Source organism: Chrysemys picta, chromosome 1, assembly GCF_011386835.1.
Source record: "Chrysemys picta bellii isolate R12L10 chromosome 1, ASM1138683v2, whole genome shotgun sequence".
Classification (NCBI taxonomy): domain Eukaryota; kingdom Metazoa; phylum Chordata; order Testudines; family Emydidae; genus Chrysemys; species Chrysemys picta.
In genome coordinates, this window is record NC_088791.1 from 112,100,093 (window position 1) to 112,122,959 (window position 22,867).

The window sequence follows — 22,867 nt, forward strand, 5'->3', positions numbered from 1 at the left end:
CATGATGTTCTCACTTTTCCACAATCATTTCTACCACACAGTGATTCAGAGCCACTGAACTCCCTCTTGCTGCATTTTCCTGCTTCAAATTATATTTGGGAATAGATAGTCTCTCTGATGAATATAACCCAGTGTGCTGCAGGTGAGATACTATGACATATCTTCTGGTTCTATCACATCCAACTGGAACACTTCTAGATTTCAGATGCACACAAAGGCAGGTTCAGAGGACTCCATACAAACTGTTTTAAAGTTTAGGACCTGAAGACAAGCCTGTGCCATGGTACAGATCTCCTGCATGAGTGCAGAGACATAACCCTTCATTTTCTGAACCACTGGCTCTTGCAGGCAAGCTTTGCCTAATTACACACTGAAATGGCCTCTTGGGCAAACTAGCTCCTGAGAGCTTCAGGAAGCTCTTGGCCCTTGTTTGTGACAGTCAGATGGCTCCAATAACCCCAGGAAAGACTGAACCTTATATACTGCTAATGCCTGCAGATCCTAGCCTGGAATGAGCCAGTCAACCAAAAACGGATGGACAAACCTGCCTTCCTTCCTGAGAGCAACAGTCAATAACACCCACTAGTTTGGCTAACAGGGTAGAGAGCTGTAGCCAAACCAGAAGGCAGCATTTTGAATTGGCAGTGTTTTTCCAGTGTTGCCCAGCATACACAATGAAATCAGAGATCAGCTATACCACCCCATCTTGAGTGGCTTCCCCTTAAGGGAAGTCTTCCAAATACCAATTCAGACACACTCAAAAAAACATACTGCATGACAAGATTTCTACATATATCTATATTATACTGTATTTTAGCACATAAAGTCTACTATTTGTCAGCCAAGAGACGGATTAATGGCTTAACAATGTTTACCTACTTTCTCAAGAAGAGAGGCACTTTGGAAAAAAAAAGAGCCACTCCTCCCTTGATTTGGCATGTCAAATATCGAAATTTGCCCCTCTGGGTTGCAATTCCTGAACAAGCCAATGTCAGCTCTTGAAAGCCATAGACTAAATGCACTAGCAGTCATTGGAATGCTTTAAAGAGTTTATTTCTCAAACACTTTACCCAATGGATAGAAGAGAGAGACTCACATCTGGCATTTCTGTAAAGCAGAAAAGGGTCCTGCAGCTGGAAATCTAGGTCTTTAGTGATGGGTTCTGTTCGATTTTCCATGCTCAGCCTGTTCATAATGGTGAAGCCATGCCTGGGAGAAGCTGATCTGTAAATTACCAAGCAGAAATCATAGCAAGTCAAGGAAAAATATGAGTACCACTTCTTTGTCAGACAGTGCTCCAAAATTATTATTTCAATAGAAGTTGTTATATAAATTCTAACTATGTTGCCAGGGAGGAAACTGAATAACAGTCTTGGAGCCTGACAGAATTTTTGGTTCCTTTGTGGAATCCTTTTGCTTTCTTCAAACCCGTAAGCTCTATATGAAAAATGACATAGATAACTGTGGCCACAATTATTGTTTTTTTTTATACACAATCTGCAGCATCTGAGGTGCTATAGTTTGAGTCCCAAAGCCTCTAGTCATAATCCTAATTATTTGTGCATGCCCTGCATTCACAGCAAGTTCTAAGGCCTACAACTTTAGGAATGGGCAATAACTTACTAATGTTAAACTTGTCCTCAGATCATTGGTGTCATAGTATCCAAGGATCAGAACTGGTCTACACTTTCCCACTGCAGCAGAAAAGGGATAATGGAGATACAGTTGTGGAACAAAATTAATTACAATGTTTACTTTTTTTTTTTTTTAATACACAAAGATAATGAATTATACAAGTCACTCCAGGTGGGATTTTCAAAACTCCCTAAGAGACATAAGAGCAGAAATCCCACAATCTACTTCCGATGCTAATAGGAGATGTTACTTTGGAACCGAGTTTGACAGTGATAGACAAGACACTGACTAAATGTTTGGGATAAGTGCCAAGTACAGTAATCACCAGCGGGTGTCTTCATTAACTCCAAAGCACAGGAACCTGCATTACAGGAAGGGAGGCAACAGAAAATGAAACAAAGGGTGGAAGTGATAGAAAGAATACTTGATGGTAATAACCAGAGTTGTATTTCTCAGAGTCTTTTAATTTTATCCCTAACAGGTTTCATTTTTGACATTTAGGGTAAAGATATTTTTTTACAGTTCACAAAGAGGCGCAGATGATAAATAAACCACTTTATTTAACTGAAATGCTAGACATTTTCACATTTCCAAAACAGCAGTGAGAATGGATTTGTTACTACATCATCTGTAGAAAGGACTTCCTCAGTTGTACCCACCCCAGTTTCCAACAGGTATGAACAGATGATTTTTATTGTGCTAAGACATAAACTTTATAAGCCTTTTCAACATCAACTGACACTAAAATGTGAAGGGGACTACTTAGTTATTGTTTGAAAAGAGATCTAGAGAGAAGACACCCTATGTAGAAGTGCTAAATAATATTACTGGGGAAAACAATGCTGTAAATGAATAAAACTAGAGAACATAATTAGATGGGGGAATTAGATTGGAAAACGCCAACCACATTAAACTGTGCTGTGTATGCTGGTGTATTTGGCATTTTTTGCTCAGAACTGCTAAGAGCCCAGGATCCACTGAAAATAAAATCAGGTATTCTCTTATCGAAGAGAAGGAAACAAGGGAAGGGAGTGACAGAAAGAATACTTGATGGTAATAGCCAGACTTGTATATCTCTGACTGTTTTGGCATCATCCCCAACAGAAAGCAGATATTTGACACTTAGGGCTTGTCTTCACTACTGGGGTAAGTTGACCTAAGTTACGCTACTCCAGCTACGTGAATAACATAGCTGGAGTTGACGTAGCTTAGGTCGACTTACCGTGGTGTCTTCACTGCAGTGCGTCGACAGGAGACGCTCTCTGGTCGACTTCCCTTACTCTTCTCAGAGAGTTGGAGTACCGGGGTCGACCGGAAAGTGCTCTGCCGTCTTCACTAGACCCGCTAAATTGACCTCTGCTGCATCGATCTCCCAGTAGTGAAGACCAGCCCCTAGGGTAGAAACATCTCCTCGAAGTAGTCTTTCAAAATAAAGATTATAGTTTTAGTCTATCACTTTTCATTTTTGTAACGCTCTTTATTTTATTAAACTCTTTTTTTTTAAACCATGTATTTTTCAGTTTAATTATGTAATTGAATGTCTTCATTCTACTTTCCAGCCTGTGCCTTTATTTCCTGCTTAAAGGCAAGGGCTAGGAAAGGGTTAACTCTTAGTGCTGTGATTAAGAATATAGGTGGAACTGAGCAGAAAAGACTGCAGTTACTAGACCGAGACACTGCAACAGCTAAGTGAATATCCTTCCTCAACTTCCTTCTTCTCAGGACCCAGAAAAGGAACCGGAGTGGTGGAGGGGCACCAATTATGACAGACTAGAAGCAGGAGGCTAGTTGCAGACAGCTCCAAAATTCAGGTCCAGTGTACAAGAGAATCATATTCCTGCTACGGAGTGGGCAAGGCACCTTTGATCTGCCAGACCCTGCCACAAGCAGCAGACGCAGGAGATAGTTCCTTCCTGGAGCAGTGGCAGCTACAACAGCATCTCTTACCTCATCCATTCTTGTTCTTCTCTACACAGATGAATAGAAGAGTGGGTGTGGGGAGGTGCTGGTACTGGCTTTTGCTGCTGGGTAGGAAGGAGCCTAAAGATCAAAGTAAGCTCCCATACTCCCTAGTAGAAGATTGGGTCCACTGTACACCTGGCCTCACATGCTCTTTGTCACCTCCATATCCCTCTCTTCCCAACTCAATCAGAGGGACTTCCTGCCTCCTCAGTCCCCATCCTTCTCCTAGATGGATCCTCAAGAAAAAACAAATGGAGGGAGGAAATCCACTTACCTGTTCGACTACCCAAGCCTAACAGCTGCAACCCTATGTCTGCTAGCTGCCTGATCTTCTGCTCGTCACATCAACAGCAAGCCCAGCACACAGATGATAGAGCAGGCATTGCAACATACCTGTGTGGTACAAAAGATGAGACTAAATGATCTAATGGTCCCTCCTGGCCTTAAAATCCATTAAATTATTCCCTACCTCTCCAAACAACCCTGCCTTCAATTAAGAGGTGAAGAGTTAGAAAACAACAAATGTAATATAAAACCGAACCACGAAAATAAAACAAACATCCAGAGCCGTTAGAAAAAAGAGCCACTGAGAATATCTTAACACTTGGGGTGAAACATGCATGATAACCACATTGTAAGTAATTTGATACTGAGGCAAATGTAAGAAAAAATGCATGAACTTTCCCCTATCCAGGAAACAATTACAATTGTATTAAGTCCTGCCATTTCCTTAACCTTGATGAGCACTATTATTTACTCTGCCATTTAGCTTTTTTGTTCTGAAACCTTCTAAAAGACAAATGTTACATCCTATTTAAATAGAACTTTGTCAAGATTTATCAGATTCATCCATACTGAGGTCTAAATTACATTTCCATGCCTTATCCACATGAACACATACAAAGTGACGTTCTCCTTTTCAATCGTCCCTTCCCTGCATTGTCTCTGACAATTTCAAACTAACTTCAGTTATTCCTTTTCACCATGAAATAAGACTGGATTTAGAGTGGTTACTTAAGGATTCTTTTTAGCAGGCTTTTCTACTTCCATAGATTTTATGTTCAGACATTAAAATGTAACATTCTCACCTTGTGTAAACAAAGAGTGTTCCTTCCACATCAGTTTTCTCCTAAAATAAAAGAAACATTCAAGTAATTCAAATGAAAATTCATAAGGTGAAGGAAAACCAATGTTTTCCACAAAACAATCGCTTAGTATCACCAGCAGGCATAAGACACACAGTGGTACAGTGAATTTAACATATTGGATCATTAATACAACAAAGACAGCAGTAATAAAAGGGATTATCCTTATGAAGAGGAGAAAAGTGGATTTACTGCCATATTCATAGTCCATTGCTGATGAAGCAATAGGAAGCACAGGAACTATTATTTTGTCAACCATAAATAAGCCACCACTATCTTCCTTTTCCCAAAGACCATGACAGTTACATTGAGGAAATAATTAAACCAAATTTCAGGGATTTGCTAGTAAGAGATTACAACCACCATAGTTCCCCTTCATCCTTCAGCTGAATCAGGTTTTACAATAAGACATGAAAACCATCAGCTCTGCATTTTTTTATTTTTAGTTCTGTTTTTTTTGAAGACAAAAAAATCTCACAGTCTTCTTATCTAATTTTTTCTCCTGATATCCTGTCAGCCAAGATAATTGATGAGTTGTCATTTAAAAAAAGAAACTTCAGTGTCTCTACCTGATCTACTGGATGTCAGAAAGTGCCAGCACATTTATGCTTCTGCATTCCATTTGACACATAATATCCCACTTGCTTAAAATATGTAAGCTTTTCTGGTCCAGGAACAAACATTTTGGAGACACGTTCTTTGGGATCCTTTTAGATGAAAAATACTACATAAAATTCTGTCCACACAAAGATAGAGTTACATTTGAAAATCATGCTTAAACATACTTTCCCTAAACCAATTTTGATCACTGTTTAACCCCATCAGCATTAGCCAGTCAGCAGAGTTAAAAATCAATTTGGGGAAAAAAAACTTTAAGTAAGTTTTTCATACACAGCTCTATTTGCTGTATGCACAGGGGTTAGGTGAAATCATTATCACACTCTGACCCACGCATATTCAGTCTGACAAAATATTAACAGGACACTCAAGAAAATCTTTTTTTTTAAATATCATCTGTATTACTAATGTCTTATATTTTTTTTAAATATACTGATATACTTTTCAATATTTATTTTTTGCCTGTAACTCAGTGAGGGGTGACTTACTCAAAATTGTCTATTTAAATAAGATTCCAGTCCTATAATCTAATTGTTATCGGGGTCTGCCCAGGCAATCACCAATGCAGAGTGCCACTGAAGACAACAAAAGCCTGTACAGGCATACTTGAACAGAGGAGATCAAGGGATCAGAGTTTAGACACAAAGCTCTACAGCGTATAATGTTAAGGTTACACAATTAAAATAACAAAAAGACAGGAAATGCAGAAGTTAAGACTCCCAGTTATATATCTTATATGTTTTATGTGTGTATAATATTTTAAGCAACAGAATTTAAAGAAAAGCAGGACTACAAAATACTACATATGTGCAATGCAGCTGTTTTTCTGGAAATCTTTTAACTTTTGCATTTACTGTCTTTTTATCATTTCTGACTGGATAACCTTAATGCTGCATTAACTATTTATTTAATTTTCTCTTTCTTACATGATTTAGATAGTATCTGCTTCCTTCTGGCTAAAAGTCCTTAATATGCAAATGAAGACAACAGACAAAAGACAGAGGAAGGGAAGGAGAAAGAAAAGAAATGCAGAGAAAGCTTGTTCATTTCAGCTTGTCAATGACATACACCAGCTCAGTTATTCAACAGAGTGTGCACCAGGTTAACTAGGAGGCACCAATCAGTAGCTATTAAAGTGCATTGAAATGAGTGCTTTTCTAAGGAAGAAAAACCTTCATTAATGGTCCATCTCTCTATGAGTGCTCATTTTGTATTAGGCATGTCCACAGTTCAATTTTCAAATGTTCAGAATTTTTAGATTAAATATTGACATTTCCAACTACTTTTTTTAAATTTTATCATGGACATACTTCTCACCAAAGATTAGGTTGATGCCAAGTTTCAAAGTTCAGCCATATTTGAATTTCTTCTCGAAAAACAAATCTGGCTGTTTGTTTGTTTTTTAAATACACAGAGGCTAGGCTGTATTTTTTCATTGTATATAACTTTCAAAAACAGCTGACAAGATTTCTGTCAATTTCCCCCAAATTAATAACCTTTGGGCAGAGACCAATTGTGGAAAATTTTAAACAAATGGAGAATTTTATGAAGTTTTAGCACATGAAAATGAAAGGATAACAATTGAAACTATATTGTATTTGCTATCAAATGAATCCAAGACTGTGCTATAAACTGGAATAGACTTAGGAGAGAAAGGAAGTTAGTTCAATGTGTATGGTTCCTCGGTGTGGCCCTGATCTAGGAAATAACTTAAGGCTTCTCTATGCTGTAACTAATGTGCTTTAAGGGGGTCTGAGTTCTAAAGCCCACTAACGTGTTGTGCATTACTTATTCTATGCAGATCTTGCTGGTGTGCTTTAACACAGCACTGCAGAAACAGCACTATGTCAAAGCACACTAGGGAATCTTTGATGCACACCACAGGGTCTACATGGACCAAGAAATAACTCAACACATTAGTGAGCTTTAGAACTCACACAAGATGTATCTTCAATATGCAAGTATAGTAATGTTCTAGTCCCTGTTGACTCCAGCAAAAAAAAAGGTACCAGAGATGGCTGTCGGATTTCAAACAAGCAAAATGGGATTCTTAGACTTTAATTAGGAGCAAAGAATTTAACACACCCATACAGTACACTACCTCACATGCAGACAAGATCTTAAGCATGTACTTAACTTTAATTGCATAAGAAGTCCCACGGACTTCAGCATGTTAATCACATACTTAAATCCTTAACTAGATCAGGGCGTCTATAAACAGTATTCTTATCATGAAGATTTGTTACATTTGCTGCTTCTTGAGCATTGGTACTACATTACTGGTAAATCTGGAATTATATGCTGTGCTTCCAAAAATCATATACGCACACACCACTCCACAGAGCGTTCCAGCCACAATACACTTTCCATAGAGCACTGCATTGTATTCATACTATATACATATAGACTATATGCTCTTCAGGGCAAGGACTTGTTACCTGCTTTAGCACACATTGTTTAATAGACACCCCTATGAATTTAAAGTTCATCAAGCCAGCATGGGGGAGGGACGGCCACCTCTTCTTTCTCCCAACTATCTTCTCACCAGCTTTTGTCTGGTGTTTAGTTTCAGAGTAGTGCGGGAGAGAACCGGAAACTGTTCTTTTCCCCTTTCGGGTTTCACAATGGCCCTGGGCCTTTATAACTGAGCATATTAAATTTGATAAATTAAAGAAGAGAAATACAGCCCCAAGACTTTCAGCCACCATCCCTCCCAGCTCCCTCACTGCCCACGTGTGTCTGTGTGGGGTGTCTTCCCGCTTCGTGCCCTTCCCACGTCGGGGGGGTGTCTCCCCACTGCCTGCCCTCCTCAAACTGGTATATGTGTGGGGGAGGGGGTCTCCCAGCTCCCTCCCCCCTCCTGTGTGTGTGGGGGGGGGGTCTCCCCGCTGCCTGCCCTACCCCCCGCTTTGGGGGGCTCCCGGCCCGGGGGGGATCTCATCTCACGCACCCACTCGTTGGCGCGGTGCCCAAAGGTGTAGAGCGCCACCTGGCTGGCCACGTCCACGATGCTGCTGATGTAGGGGTCGTGCCGCTGCAGCGCCGCCAGGCTGATGTCCAGCCCCTTGCCCAGCAGGGCGGCCCCGGCCACCACCGCCGCCATTTTGCCTCCAACAACACTCACGGCGCGCTGGGTGGGCACGATTAATCTAAAGCCGAGAACGAGATGGAGCTCTTAGAGCGAGAAACAAACCCGCGCCAGGGTGTTGGACCCAGACTCGGTAGTCGAGCGCCGAGTTCACATTGCTCAGGATTGTTGCCATTAGCAACAAGATAAACTCACCAAAGGCCAGGCCGGGCTCTCCGTGCGTAACCCAGGGGGCGGGGCCTGCAGGGACCGCACCGTGTAACGCCCGGCCTCGCACAGCCCACGCGCGAAATCCAGACTCTTCTAAGGGGCAGCCGTGGGAGGGCATGTGCACGCACAGGCACGTGTAGCCAGAGCTGTATAGAGACCGGTATTGCCAACCCCAATTGTTCCAATATCATAAAAATGGCCCAACAATCATAATTTTTAGGTTCCTTTTATTTGTTTTCTGGTGGTGGAGTCTTTAGGGCTCATGTTTAACAGAAAGAAGAACAGGAGGACTTGTGGCACCTTAGAGACTAACAAATTTATTAGAGCATAAGCTTTCGTGGACTACAGCCCACTTCTTCGGATGCTGTAGTCCACGAAAGCTTATGCTCTAATAAATTTGTTAGTCTCTAAGGTGCCACAAGTCCTCCTGTTCTTCTTTTTGCGGATACAGACTAACACGGCTGCTACTCTGAAACCTTTCATTATGTTTAACAGATTTACTCCACAACCCGGAGGACTACAGACTTAGGGGTTTTGTTTTGTTTGTTTGTTTTTGTTTTTAAAAGCAAGTTAAGAGTCTTTGAAAATCGCTTGATTCCAGCTGCTGGGGATTCAAGAAAAGTATTGAGAATTCATTTGCAAACTTAACACCATCAATTTGGGCTTGAATGGGGACTAGAGGTGGTTGGCTCACTACAAAAGCAATTTTCTCTCTCTTGGTATTGACACCTCCTTATCAATTATTGGGAGTGGACCAATCCACCCTTACTTACTTGGCCTTCAACATTAGTTCTCCACTAATAAGGTAACTCCCTTCTCTTCGTGTGCCAATATATATTTATGGCTGTTTCTGTAATTTTCACTCCATGCATCTGAAGAAATGGTTTTTTACCCACGAAAGCTTATGCCCAAATAAATCTGTTAGTCTTTAAGGTGCCACCAAACTCCTCGTTGTTTTAATGAAATTTTGAGACTTGGCAATCCAGAGTTAGAAACATAGGCAAATATAGGCCCATAAGCATATGTAAATACAGAAACACATATGCACAGAAATACATGCAGGGCACACATAGACATAGATGTATATGGGCATGTACACTCATACCTATGAATATACAGACACACCAAAGCATCAACACACAAAAATACCCACAAGAGAGCACACAAAGCCGTACGTGTCTGTAGCATAGACACACATACACACTTGAATGGGAATGGGCATGTATATATATGTATGGACATACACACATGGGTGGGTACACACCCATGGCTATGTGTACTCATATTTGCCAGCATACACCTATGGACCTACTTACTCATCTGAATCAGCTATGAAATAATACAAGTGAAGCTAATCAATGGAGAGGAGCCATGATTAGAAACAGATGGACAATACATTTTCCTCCAAAGGTAAGCAGTCCGGTGCCCTAACATCAGTCCAAAGTAAGTAAGATATGGCGTTTCATGGACTAGGGCAGGCAACCTTTCAGAAGTGGTGTGCCAAGTCTTCATTTATTCACTTTAATTTAAGGTTTTGCGTGCCGGTAATACATTTTAACGTTTTTTTTAGAAGGGGTCTCTCTCTAAGTGTATATTATATAACTAAACTATTGTTGTATGTAAAGTAAACAAGGTTTTCAAAATGTTTAAGAAGCTTCATTTAAAATTAAATTAAAATGCTGATCTTATGCCGCCAGCCTGCTCAGCGCGCTGGGTGGGGGGTTCAGGGCAGAGGGCTGGGTGTTGGGGGGGTACGCGAGGTCAGGGTAGAAGGCTGAGTGAGGGGGGGTTCAGGGCAGAGGGCTGGGTGTTGGGGGGGACTCGAGGTCAGGGCAGAGGGCTAGGGTGTGTGAACGTGCAGGGCACAAGCCTGGGTGTGGGGGGGTTCAGGGCAGAGGGCTGGGTTGTGTGGAGGTGCAGGGCAGAAGGCTGGGTGTGGGGGGGTTCAGGGCAGAGGGCTGGGTGTGGGGGGGGGACTCGAGGTCAGGGCAGAGGGCTGGAGTGTGGGGGGGTTCAGGGCAGAGGGCTGGGTGTTGGGAGGGACTCAAGGTCAGGGCAGAGGGCTGGGGTGTGTGGACGTGCAGGGCACAAGGCTGGGTGTGTGTGGGGGTTCAGGGAGAGGGTTGGGTGTTGGGGGGACTCAAGGTCAGGGCTGGGGGGTGTGGAGGTGCAGGGCAGAAGGCTGGGTGGGGGGGGGGTTCAGGGCAGAGGGCTGGGGTGTGTGTGGAGATACAGAGCAGAAGGCTGGGTGTTGGGGACAACTCGAGGTCAGGGCAGAGGGCTGGGGGGGTGTAGGAATTGCAGGACAGAAGGCTGGGGTGCTCAGCTCGTGGGGGTGCTCCCAGCCCCTGCCCTGAGCGGCTCATGACAGGGGTCTGGGAGGGATATGACCTGTTCCACCCCTTTCCCCCAGGCCCGTCCCTATCTCTCTCTGCGTCCTCTACGGAGCAGCGAGCATGCTGCCACTCGGCTCTGCTCCTCTGGGGGGAGGAGGAGGGGCCGGAATGCACCACGTTGTGCGAAGAAGCGGGGGAGGGGGAAGCTTGGCTGCCGCAGGACCAAGCTTCTGCCTCCTGCCCCCGCAGGGGAGAGCGGTGGTTGGGGGGGGGCTGAGTGGGTTGGGGGGCGGGACCCCCCCACCGCTCTCCCCTGCGGACCCCCCACCGCTCTCCCCTGCGGGGGCAGGAGGCAGAAGCTTGATCCTGCGGCAGCCAAGCTTCCCCCTCCCCCGCTTCTTCCCACAGCGTGGTGCATTCCGGCCCCTCCGCCCCTCCTCCTCCTCTCAGTGGGCAGCAGCGTGCCACTCAGAATCGGCTCCCGTGCTGTAGTTGCTGACCCCTGGACTAGGGAAAGAAATGCTGTGGTCTGGAAACTTTAGGAGGAAGATGGGAAGAAAACCAGTGAAGAGGAAGGGTGATAATTAGGCATTCCTTGCTGCTCAAGTGACAAGTAGATCAACTCAATTTTTTCTGCTGTCTAAACCCTCCTGGATTCCCTAGTAACAAGACATCCCCCTACCCCCGAATCCCCTCTGATGGGCCAATCCTTATGGCCATTTTGTCTACCCCAATTTGTCACTGAGGCATGGGAGGATTAAGCTCTCTCAACCTGACTTCTGCAGCTGCCCAGCCCTTTTGGTACCCATACTACTGATAATATTAAAAAAGGTTTCCCTATTTTGTATTGCAAAAATCTGGTCGACCTAACTCCAAAAGAGACAGAATATAATGCAGAAATTGATTTGCAATGGATTGTTCTTTCAGATTGTAAACATTCACTCATGGTTACAATTTGGCATTCCAGTGAAGGTCTGAGTCTGTTATTGTGCAACATTTTAATCAAGTTACTGTTTAATAACAAGTTATTGTTTAGATACCTTTTGAATTCTGGGAATGTATAAAAGCAGAAGTTAGTAAGATTGTTTCTGCTGGTGCCCATTTGGTCTGACTGAGTGGCTAATCAATGTTTAGAGCCTTGCAGGTTTGTTTCCATTAAGAGGAGAAATTGATTATAGGAGTCAGGTATATTCCTTGATACAATCCTGTTTATTTACAAAGAATGTACAGTCCTGCTTCCCTGTACACAGAGGAGACAAACAACTGCAGGCAGTTTCCTTGCTCAGAAATCCTCAAACCTGCCTTTCCAGTGCATTCCGTGCCCAAGGAACTCTGTCTCTCTGCTCCCTTCAGGACCACATTCACAACTGCTTTTTTTCCTCTCTGTTGGTTTTCTTTTTGGTTCCTATTGTTTTTTTCCTGGCTTCTTGCCTCTTTTACACACACAGCTTGCCAAACAATTCCTTACTCCCTGTGTCTGCGATCAGGGAACCTCTGAGCCCACACATCTTGGCCTCTGATGAGGCCTTGCCACATGATCCATTGCCTTGGGCAGTATCTTCTATTGTTTCCAACTATCTCACTACATTAAGGGGATTAATTGCGCCTTCTATTTAGCCTGAAACAAAAGTGCACACCCACAAGTTTTAACCAGTTTTGTGACCTCTAGAGAACAAAGGCCTGCTTGATGGCAGCCATTAACATCTTACAACATAACACTGTCAGCTTGTCTTGTGCTGCTGTAGTTCTTTAGTGAAGACTCTACCACACCAATGGGAGACCTTCTGCTGTTAGCGTAGTTAATCCACCTCCCCGAAAGGTGGTAGCTATGTCCGCAGGAAAGCTCTCTGTCTGACATAGAGCTATCTACACAGTGGTTAAGGTCAATATAAGTATGTTGCTCAGGGGTATGGATTTTTCACACCCCTGAGTGAAATAGTTATACCGATATAGGCCTGTAGTGTAGACCTGGTCTGTGTTTAAAAAAAATCTTGTAGGTACAGAAGCTTGTGAATTCTCAATTCTCTACCAAAAATAAACACTTCTCAGCAAAGATTTCATAACAAAAAGCTTTAATTCGTTAAATGTGCTTGTTTTCTCACTTACTAATTCACTAAGGGAACAATTTATGATTGCTCTCCCAAAATCAAGTTAGCATGATTTTACTGGAATTTGTTTATGAAGCAAAGTGTTTTTTTAGCTTTGAAAATGTCCTAATTTTATAAAGCACATAATTGTGAAATATAGAATCATAGAAATGTAGGGCTTGAAGGGACCTCAAGAGATTATCTAGTCCAGCCCCCTGCACTGAGGCAAGACCACATATATCCAGCCATCCCTGACATAAGTTTGTTTAGCCTATTTTTAAAAATCTCCAGTGACAGGGATTCCACAACCTCCCTCAACCTGATACTGTAGCAGCTACTCTTATGTAGAACTGGGTGAATTCTTTTTGGCAAATAGTAAATTCACTAAAAATATCTTTATTGGGGAAACAAAACTATTTGCAAATTTGGGTAGAATTCAGTGAATAGTTTTGACCAAAAACAAACAAACAAAAATTGGAAATAGTAACATGTTTCATTTCAACATTTCTGAAAGAAAACATTTTAAAACAAATGAAATGAACAAAATGTTTCAACTTTTTGTTTAGAAATGGCCTTTCATTTTGAAATTTAGCTAATAACAGAGTTCAACCTAAGCCTTCTCTCCAGGTGTGGCTGCTTCTAATGTACCTCCTTCAGGATTGCTCAGTCCACACCTCGGTTCTCTCTGTCTCAGATTCAAGTTGCTTCTGTGTAGTGAGTTACTCCAGCCCCCCTTACATCCTGGGCGGAGTTAAGCAAGCCCCCAACTCAAACAGCAGGACTCAGTATCTCTGCTTTCTTAAAAAGAACAGGAGTACTTGTGGCACCTTAGAGACTAACAAATTTATTAGAGCATAAGCTTTCGTGGACTACAGCCCACTTCTTCAGATGCATATAGAGTGAAACATATATTGAGGAGATATATATACACACATACAGAGAGCATAAACAGGTGGGAGTTGTCTTACTAACTCTGAGAGGCCAATTAAGTAAGAGAAAAAAACTTTTGAAGTGATAATCAAGATAGCCCAGTACAGACAGTTTGATAAGAAGTGTGAGAATACTTACAAGGGGAGATAGATTCAATGTTTGTAATGGCTCAGCCATTCCCAGTCCTTATTCAATCCTGAGTTGATTGTATCTAGTTTGCATATCAATTCCAGCTCAGCAGTCTCTCATTGGAGTCTGTTTTTGAAGTTTTTCTGTTGTAAGATAGCCACCCGCAGGTCTGTCATTGAATGGCCAGACAGGTTAAAGTGTTCTCCCACTGGTTTTTGAGTATTATGATTCCTGATGTCAGATTTGTGTCCATTAATTCTTTTGCGGAGAGACTGTCCGGTTTGGCCAATGTACATGGCAGAGGGGCATTGCTGGCACATGATGGCATATATCACATTGGTAGATGTACAGGTGAACGAGCCCCTGATGGTATGGCTGATGTGATTAGGTCCTATGATGATGTCACTTGAATAGATATGTGGACAGAGTTGGTATCAGGCTTTGTTACAAGGATAGGTTCCTGGGTCCGTGTTTTTGTTCAGTGATGTGTGGTTGCTGGTGAGTATTTGCTTTAGGTTGGGGGGGTTGTCTGTAAGCGAGGACAGGTCTGTCTCCCAAGATCTGTGAGAGTAAAGTATCATCTTTCAGGATAGGTTGTAGATCTCTGATGATGCGCTGGAGAGGTTTTAGTTGGGGGCTGAAGGTGACAGCTAGTGGTGTTCTGTTATTTTCTTTGTTGGGCCTGTCTTGTAGGAGGTGACTTCTGGGTACTCGTCTGGCTCTGTCAATCTGTTTTTTCACTTCAGCAGGTGGGTATTGTAGTTTTAAGAATGCTTGATAGAGATCTTGTAGGTGCTTGTCTCTATCTGAGGGATTGGAGCAAATGCGGTTATATCTTAGAGCTTGGCTGTAGACAATGGATCGTGTGGTGTGTCCTGGATGGAAGCTGGAGGCATGTAGGTAAGTGTAGCGGTCAGTAGGTTTCCGGTATAGGGTGGTATTTATGTGACCATTGTTTATTAGCACAGTAGTGTCCAGGAAATGGACCGCTTGTGTGGATTGATCTAGGCTGAGGTTGATGGTGGGATGGAAATTATTGAAATCATGGTGGAATTCCTCAAGGGCTTCTTTTCCATGGGTCCAGATGATGAAGATGACATCAATGTAGCGCAAGTAGAGTAGGGGCGTTAGGGGACGAGAGCTAAGGAAGCGTTGTTCTAAGTCAGCCATAAAAATGTTGGCATATTGTGGGGCCATGCGGGTACCCATAGCAGTGCCGCTGACTTGAAGGTATATATTGTCCCCAAATGTGAAATAGTTGTGGGTGAGGACAAAGTCTGCTTTCTTATCTCCTCAGACTCAGTCTCTCCCCTTCTCTCTCAAGAAAAACTTAGATGAAGGTTGGCTGCATCTCTCACCAGCCATCCTGATAGGGTCATTTCATATATATTGTCCTTTCAGCACAGTTTTATTACAAATGATCAGTAACTGACTTTACAGTATGATTGGGGAACATGTATGTTGCTGGTACGCACAAGTCTAAAAGACTATTGTTGGATCTTTGTCTACCTCAATTCCCAATGTTTAAGGAAGTTTTAGTCTTTTTGTTAGCAGTTTACGCGCTCAGGATTCCTTAACTGACTCAGCCTTGAACCAAATGGCACATGGAGAAAACTGTGCTCAGTCCAGTTAATTCCATCTGGTTTAGTTATTTAAAAATTTAACTCCCAGAATCAAACTAGATCCAGTCATTTTCATTCTCAAACTAGAAAAAAATTGCAAGGAAATGATATATAACATCACAGTAAGTTATCGGCATCAGTGTATGTGTAATACTACCCCCTGGTGGAATTTGGCAGACCTTTTCGATGCAAAAGCAGCCCACTTCACTATCTGTTGAGAATTTTTATTTTAATTAACTGAAAAATAAGATTCTCTACTTTGGTGCTATTGATTTTGAGAACTCTGATGCTGTAGGTATTGTGTGTGATTAATTACAATAACCACAAGTTGTCATGGATTTCTGAGGAATTCTTTCAGGAAATGAGGGCATGTTGTTTGATTGAGATCACATTTCTTGCTTTGCACATTTTTGCAAAATGTTTCTGTTGCTGTAATTCTAAGTGTTGTCGTATGGTGAACACTTATTTCAGACACTGTACATTTCACACACACCATCTTCTGTCTAAGGGCTCATCTATGTGGGAAAGTTTTACCAGTTATATTAATATAGTTATACCTGTATAAATCCTCACCTCCAATGTGGACACTCTTATTTCAGTATAAGTGTGGCTTTTTTTGGTTTAGTTTAAACCCCTTGACAAGTAACATAAACTGAACTGAAAAAGGCACTCTTAGCCTAATACTGGAATAAGTGTGTCTGCATTGGAGGTTATACTGATGTATCGGTTTAAATTCAAACCTTATGTTATACTAGAAAAATGTTCCCATGTAAACAAAATCTTAGTTTGCTGCTCACTGTTTCTTTATTTACTTCTATTTTTTTCTGAAATTTTAGTTTTGCTCTGCAGGTATCATTCCTTCCAACTGAGATTAATGCCACAAACCAGTCTGGTTTTGATAAGAGACTCTGTTAGTTCTCCAAAATCCTAAATTTAATTTAAAATTTAAGCTCTGTTAAATATTAATTTATTGCCTCAACTTGTAATTGGATACAAATGATAAAACTGATCCCTTTTATATATTTGTTTTTGGGATACACTAGTCATCAAACCTCTGAAAAACAACACCCAGATTATTTCTTCCAACCTCTTCCCAAAAATGAAGGTGTTATAAACCTCCAATCCTGCTTCTTTTTCTATATCCAGAAACAAAGATGTCAAACATCGGCCGCTTCCGCCCCCCCCACCCCGTTCTGTAAGCATGAAATAAATCAGAAATCACTGAACTTCCTACATTGCTCAACAAGATTTCTGAGGTTTCACTTTGAAGTTTGTTTGTTTGCCATTTTGTTTGAGTTATAATCCCTAGCCTAACACAAGGTTATATTTTGATGAGGCAACCATCTTGAGTTCTTTATAATAAAGGGCAAGCATTTGAATTACACAACCAGTAAAGTAATATTGTTACCATGAGAGCAACAAACTTGTATTCATTTAATAGAATATTGCTTTGGGATATTTACTATGGCTACTAATTTATTGCCATACTAGTATTTAATCAGGCAATCACCTTAACTCTTAGACATATGGCATTTGTCAGACCACCAACTGATCTATAACAGTACAGTCTTTTCACTGTGGTGCATACTCAGGGTTTGGGGAGCATTTTTATTTATCTGTTGCATTTTGCTGGTAAATACATAAAAGTTCAAAATACCAATGCAATATTTGTGTTTAAATGGTTTCAAGTTAAAAATGGACTCTTCCTTGCATGGAATATTGCAATAATGATTCACAAGTGACTGCACAATGTAATGCAATTACTGCCTTATACTAAACAGGGTTAGGCAACCTATGGCACGGGTGCTGAAGGCAGCACGTGAGTTGATTTTCAGTGGCACTCACACTGCCCGGGTCCTGGCCACCGGTTTGGGGGGCTCTGCATTTTAATTTAATTTTAAATGAAGCTTCTTAAACATTTTAAAAACCTTATTTACTTTACATACAATAATAGTTTAGTTATATATTATAGACCTATAGAAAGATACCTTCTAAAAAGGTTAAAATGTATTACTGGCACGCGAAACCTTAAATTAGAGTGAATAAATGAAGACTCGGCACACCATTTCTGAAAGGTTGCTGACCCCTGTACTAAAAGTTTGAAATACTGCATTTTGTTGTTAGATTGATATTGCTTTAAATTATTATCTTTGTTATTTGTATTGCAGTAAGGCTTATGGACACTGCGAGAAGCATTTGGGCAGTCAAAGACTTAACATTTTTGTGTCTCTGTCAGCAATGCTCTGGGAAATAGTGAGCGAAATGTATCCCTGCTTTTATACTAGGGACAACTGGTACACAGGGGCCTCCTGTGGGCAGCCAATGGAAGATTTAAGCACTTTTAACGAGATTCTGGACTGAAAACCAAGGGTATTAACACCACAAACTCCAGTGGGTAGCTGCCAGGGCTGGCCTTACCATGAGGCGAACTGAGGCGGCCGCCTCAGGTGCCAGACTGTGGGGGGGAGGAGGGCGCCACTAGGACCCAGAGTGTAGAGGAGAACAGGCAGTCAACTGAAGTAGTAGAAGCCAGTTAGGCCCTTAAGATGCTGATATCTTCCCTCACTCAGGCCCTGTTACCAGCCTGCTTATTTGTCCCCTTCAATTGAGTGTTGAGAGCCACTATAGCTGCCACAGAACAGCAGTCATGAGTGAAAGAAGAAAACGCCCCTCTGGGGCAGCATTCAAAAAAAGAAAGAAAGCAAAGGAAGCTTTTTTTATCTAAGCAGGGAGGAGCTCTCCTGAGATACATAGACACAAATGTTCACAGTGAGCCTTCTGGCCCCAGTGAGGATGTGAATGGTGAGGAGATGCCTGATCTTCCAGTTAGTCAGAGTGCAGGTGACCTGGCAGCTACTGCAGCATCCATATCTCCATCTCAAATGGATGTAACCATGCACATTCCTGAAGAAAAGTGTAGATCAGAGAAGAGTGTGGTGGAGGTGCAAGAAACAGCTGCTGCTGAGTTTAATTCCTTAAGTCTAGATGATCCAGGACTGTGGACTCACTTGAGCAGTAGCCTGAGAGACTTCCTTGTACTGCATTGGCCACAGCAAGTGAAAAACTTCATGTTCCCCAAAGACAATGAAAATAGAAGTTTCCATCCAACACATTACTGGTGTGAAATCCCCAATGATGACAAAGTGGAGAGGCCATGACTTATGTACTCAGAATGCTGCATACTGTTTTTGTTGCAAACTCTTCCAGTCTAATGTTCCAGCCACATTGGGTTCTACAGAAACAAAGGACTGGAAAAATCTGGCTAGAAATCTGGCATGCCATGAGAAGGCAGCAAATCACCAGAGAGCATTCCATAGGTGGAAAGAGCTTGAGATGAGACTAAGGTTAAAGGCCACCATAGATGATCAGCATCAAGAGAAGACTGCATCAGAATCTCTTTACTGGCAAAATGTTCTGAAAAGGCTCATTGCCATTGTGAAAATGCTTGCTACCCAAAACCTAGCACTTCGTGGCACTTCAGATCAGCTGTATTTGCCAAACAATGAAAACTTCCTTAAAATTGTGGACCTGATGGCTGAGTATGATGCTGTACTCCCGGAGCATCTAAGAAGAGTCACCACCCAAGAAATGTACACACACCACTATCTTGGAAAAACCAGTCAAAATGAGATCATACAGTTACTGGCAACAAAAGTCAAACAGAAGATTGTGGCACATCTGAAGTCAGCAAGATATTACTCTGTTATTCTGGACCGCACCCCTGACATGAGTCATACGGAACAAATGACTTTAATGGTGCATTTTGTAACAACAACAGAACCTAGTGAAAATGTCCCTGCAATGGTGGCTGTCAAAGAGCATTTTCTAGAATTTATTGACATTGATGATACTACAGAGCTGGTATGACAAATGTGCTTCTTAAAAAGCTGGAAGATACGGGAATTGCGATAGCTGACATGAGAGGTCAAGGCTACGATAATGGTGCCAACATGAGAGGAAAGAACAGAGGAGTACAGACACGGATCTGAGAGTTAAACCCTCGAGCTTTTTTTGTCCCATGCAGTTCTCATTCATTGAACTTGGTGGTCAGTGATGCAGCATCAGCTTCTTGTGAGGCTGCTGAATTTTTAAATATAATTAAAAGCATCTATGTATTTTTCTCTGCATCAACTCATCGATGGAAAATTTTGAAGCAACATCTGGGAACATCCTCTCTGATAGTGAAACCACTGAGTGCCACATGATGGGAAAGTCAAGTGGAGGCGATAAAGCCTATCAAACACCAAATTGGGAAAACAGATGATGCCATAGTTGCCATTATGGAGGATAACACTATGACAGGAACTGTTTGTGGGAGAACAGTGGCAGAGGGAAATGGAATCACCAGAAACATACATAACTTCAAATTTCGGTGTGGCTTAATGTTGTGGCATGACATACTGTTTGAAATAAATGTTGTAAACAAGAGACTCCAAGGTGTTGACCTTGATAGATCTGGAGCAATGGAACAACTGGGCAAAGCAAAGTCATACCTACAGTCTTACCCATCAGATGAGGGATTTCAAAACATTCTGAAGAGTGCACAGAATTGGCAGAGGAACTTCAAACAGAAGCTATTTTCCCACCCATTCAAGAATACGAGGGTCACCGAAGAAGAAGACATTTTGATTACGAGGCATGGGATAATCCCATAAGAGACCCCAAACAACAATTTGAAGTTGAATTCGTTAACCAGGTGCTAGATTGTGCAATACAGTCAGTTGAAGAAAGTTTCATGCAGCTCAAGGAACACAGCAGTATATTTGGGATGTTGTATGATATTCCAAAACTCCTCACTATACCTGAAGAAGACCTACACCAGCAATGCAGGGCACTAGAGACAGTTTTGACACATGATGACATGCGCGATATTGATGCGAGTGATTTAGGTGATGAACTGAAAGCCCTTTCAAGATACATTTCAGCAGGATCAGCTTCAAAAGCTGTTTTGGAATATATGTGCACAAATAAGATAACCACCTTCTTTCCACATGCTTTTGTTGCTCTGCGCATACTTTTAACACTTCCTGTAACAGTTGCCAGTGGAGAACGCAGCTTCTCCAAGCTGAAGTTAATAAAAACACATCTACGTTCCACAATGACACTGGAGAGGCTGGTCGGCCTTGCAACCATCTCAATAGAGCATGAGCTGGCCCAGACTGTGGACTTTCAGCAGGAAGCAGTTCAAATCTTTGCAACCAAGAAGGCACAGAAAGCACCACTTTGATTATTCAAACAGATAAAAATTCCAGTGTTTACTATGCGGACAAGAAAAGTTACATTTGCTGTTCAGGCATTTGAAAGTTAAGTGTTACTTAAAATTTTTGAACAAGGCTGTAGCAGGCTGGACACCTGCTCCTGCCTGGAAGGGCCTGAGATAGCCCAGGGAGCAGGTAGCATGAAGGCTGAGCTGATTAGGGGAAGTGGCTGCAGCTGGGGCCATGCCCCAAACAGCCTCAGCAGGCTCTATACAGGCAGGGAGCCAGGAGCTCAGGCCAGAGTCTCTCTCTGCCTTCAGAGAGAGAAGGGCCTGGCTGCGGGGAGCTAGACACAGGGAACCTGAGTGGAGCAGGGCTGGGGAAAGGCTGAGGAGCTGGGGAGCGCCAGCCTGGATAGCCCCAGGCTGCGGCCTGGTAACACTGGTCTACAATTTTTGAGAAGTCGTCTGCTTCAGAGATAAAATGTGCTATTTATTATGTATTTTGATGTGCTGAATTCAAATATGACAATTAAAACAACTGATTGGCTACTGTTTCTAAGATATTTAAGTTTTTACATTTTATGTCTGTATATTGTGTAGATAGTAGAGTTTTAATCATAAATTGTAAACCTAGGTCTTTTCATGTGTTTATGGTTGCTTTACATGATAATATTTCACCTGTCCTGTTTATGTAACACTTCAAAAATCAGCAAAAGGGTTATATAAATAAAATTTATTATGAAACAAAAGGCAAAAAACTATTGTGTACATAGTTTAGTCCAATTCAGTGTCTACTCGGCGCTTCTTGGCTTGTCTCTTGTATTCATTAAATGGAGCATCTCTTGTCACTGTCCAGCAATAGTCTGCAAGCATTGATGGGCTCCATTTGCCCTGATAGCGTTTCTCCATTGTTGCAATGTCCTGGTGAAATCGCTCGCCGTGCTCGTCGCTCACTGCTCCACAGTTCGGTGGAAAAAAATCTAGATGAGAGTGCAAAAAATGTATCTTTAGTGACACGTTGCAACCAAGACTTTTGTATGCCTTGAGGAGGTTTTCCACCAACAACCTGTAGTTGTCTGCCTTGTTGCTTCTGAGAAAATTTATTGTCACTAACTGGAAGGCTTTCCATGCCGTCTTTTCCTTGCCACGCGGTGCATGGTTAAATGCATCATCTCGAAGAAGTTCACGAATCTGAGGACCAACAAAGACACCTTCCTTTATCTTAGCTTCACTTAACCTTGGAAATTTTCCACGGAGGTACTAGAAAGCTGCTTGTGTTTTGTCAATGGCCTTGACAAAGTTCTTCATCAGACCCAGCTTGATGGGTAAGGGTGGTAACAAAATCTTCCTTGATTCAACAAGTGGTGGATGCTGAACACTTTTCCTCCCAGGCTCCAATGACTGTCGGAGTGGCCAATCTTTCTTGATGTAGTGGGAAGCAAGAGAGCAACAACCTTCAAATCGCCACAAAGCTGCCACTGATGTTGGTCATAGTTTATGCACCTCAAAAGTTGTTTCATATTGTCATAGGTTTCCTTCATATGGACTGCATGACCAACTGGAATTGATGGCAAAACATTGCCATTATGCAGTAAAACAGCTTTAAGACTCGTCTTCGATGAATCAATGAACAGTCTCCACTCATCTGGATCGTGAACGATGTTGAGGACTGCCATCACACCATCGATGTTGTTGCAAGCTACAAGATCACCTTCCATGAAGAAGAATGGGACAAGATACTTTGAACGGTCACGGAACATGGGAACCCTAACATCACCTGCCAGGAGATTCCACTGCTGTAGTCTGGAGCCCAACAGCTCTGCCTTCCTCTTGGGTAGTTCCAAATCCCTGACAAGGTCATTCAGTTCACCTTGTGTTATGAGGTGTGGTTCAGAGGAGGAGGAT

General features: G+C 42.2%; 2 protein-coding genes across 51 annotated transcripts in view; one reads left to right on the forward strand and one right to left on the reverse strand.

Annotated features, from left to right (window-relative positions):
- The window catches only part of DCP1B (decapping mRNA 1B), a 57,183-nt gene extending 48,477 nt beyond the window's left edge, over nt 1-8,706 (reverse strand). For 3 of the 17 annotated variants that reach the window (XM_065582907.1, XM_065582854.1, XM_065582923.1), the window contains exons 1-4: nt 8,311-8,656; nt 4,686-4,726; nt 1,624-1,694; nt 1,097-1,224 (exon numbers count right to left, since the gene is read on the reverse strand). In XM_065582907.1, the coding sequence (XP_065438979.1) occupies nt 1,097-1,193 (97 nt within the window). In that variant the 5' untranslated portion in view covers nt 1,194-1,224; nt 1,624-1,694; nt 4,686-4,726; nt 8,311-8,656. Of the gene's footprint in view, nt 1-1,096; nt 1,225-1,623; nt 1,695-3,871; nt 3,991-4,685; nt 4,727-7,798; nt 8,070-8,310 lie in introns of those variants that run through there. The other 14 variants (XM_065582874.1, XM_065582932.1, XM_065582863.1 and 11 more) reach the window with 13 other exon arrangements.
- CACNA1C (calcium voltage-gated channel subunit alpha1 C) overlaps nt 1-22,867 on the forward strand; it is a 723,794-nt gene that overhangs the window by 14,612 nt on the left and 686,315 nt on the right. The window lies entirely within an intron of this gene.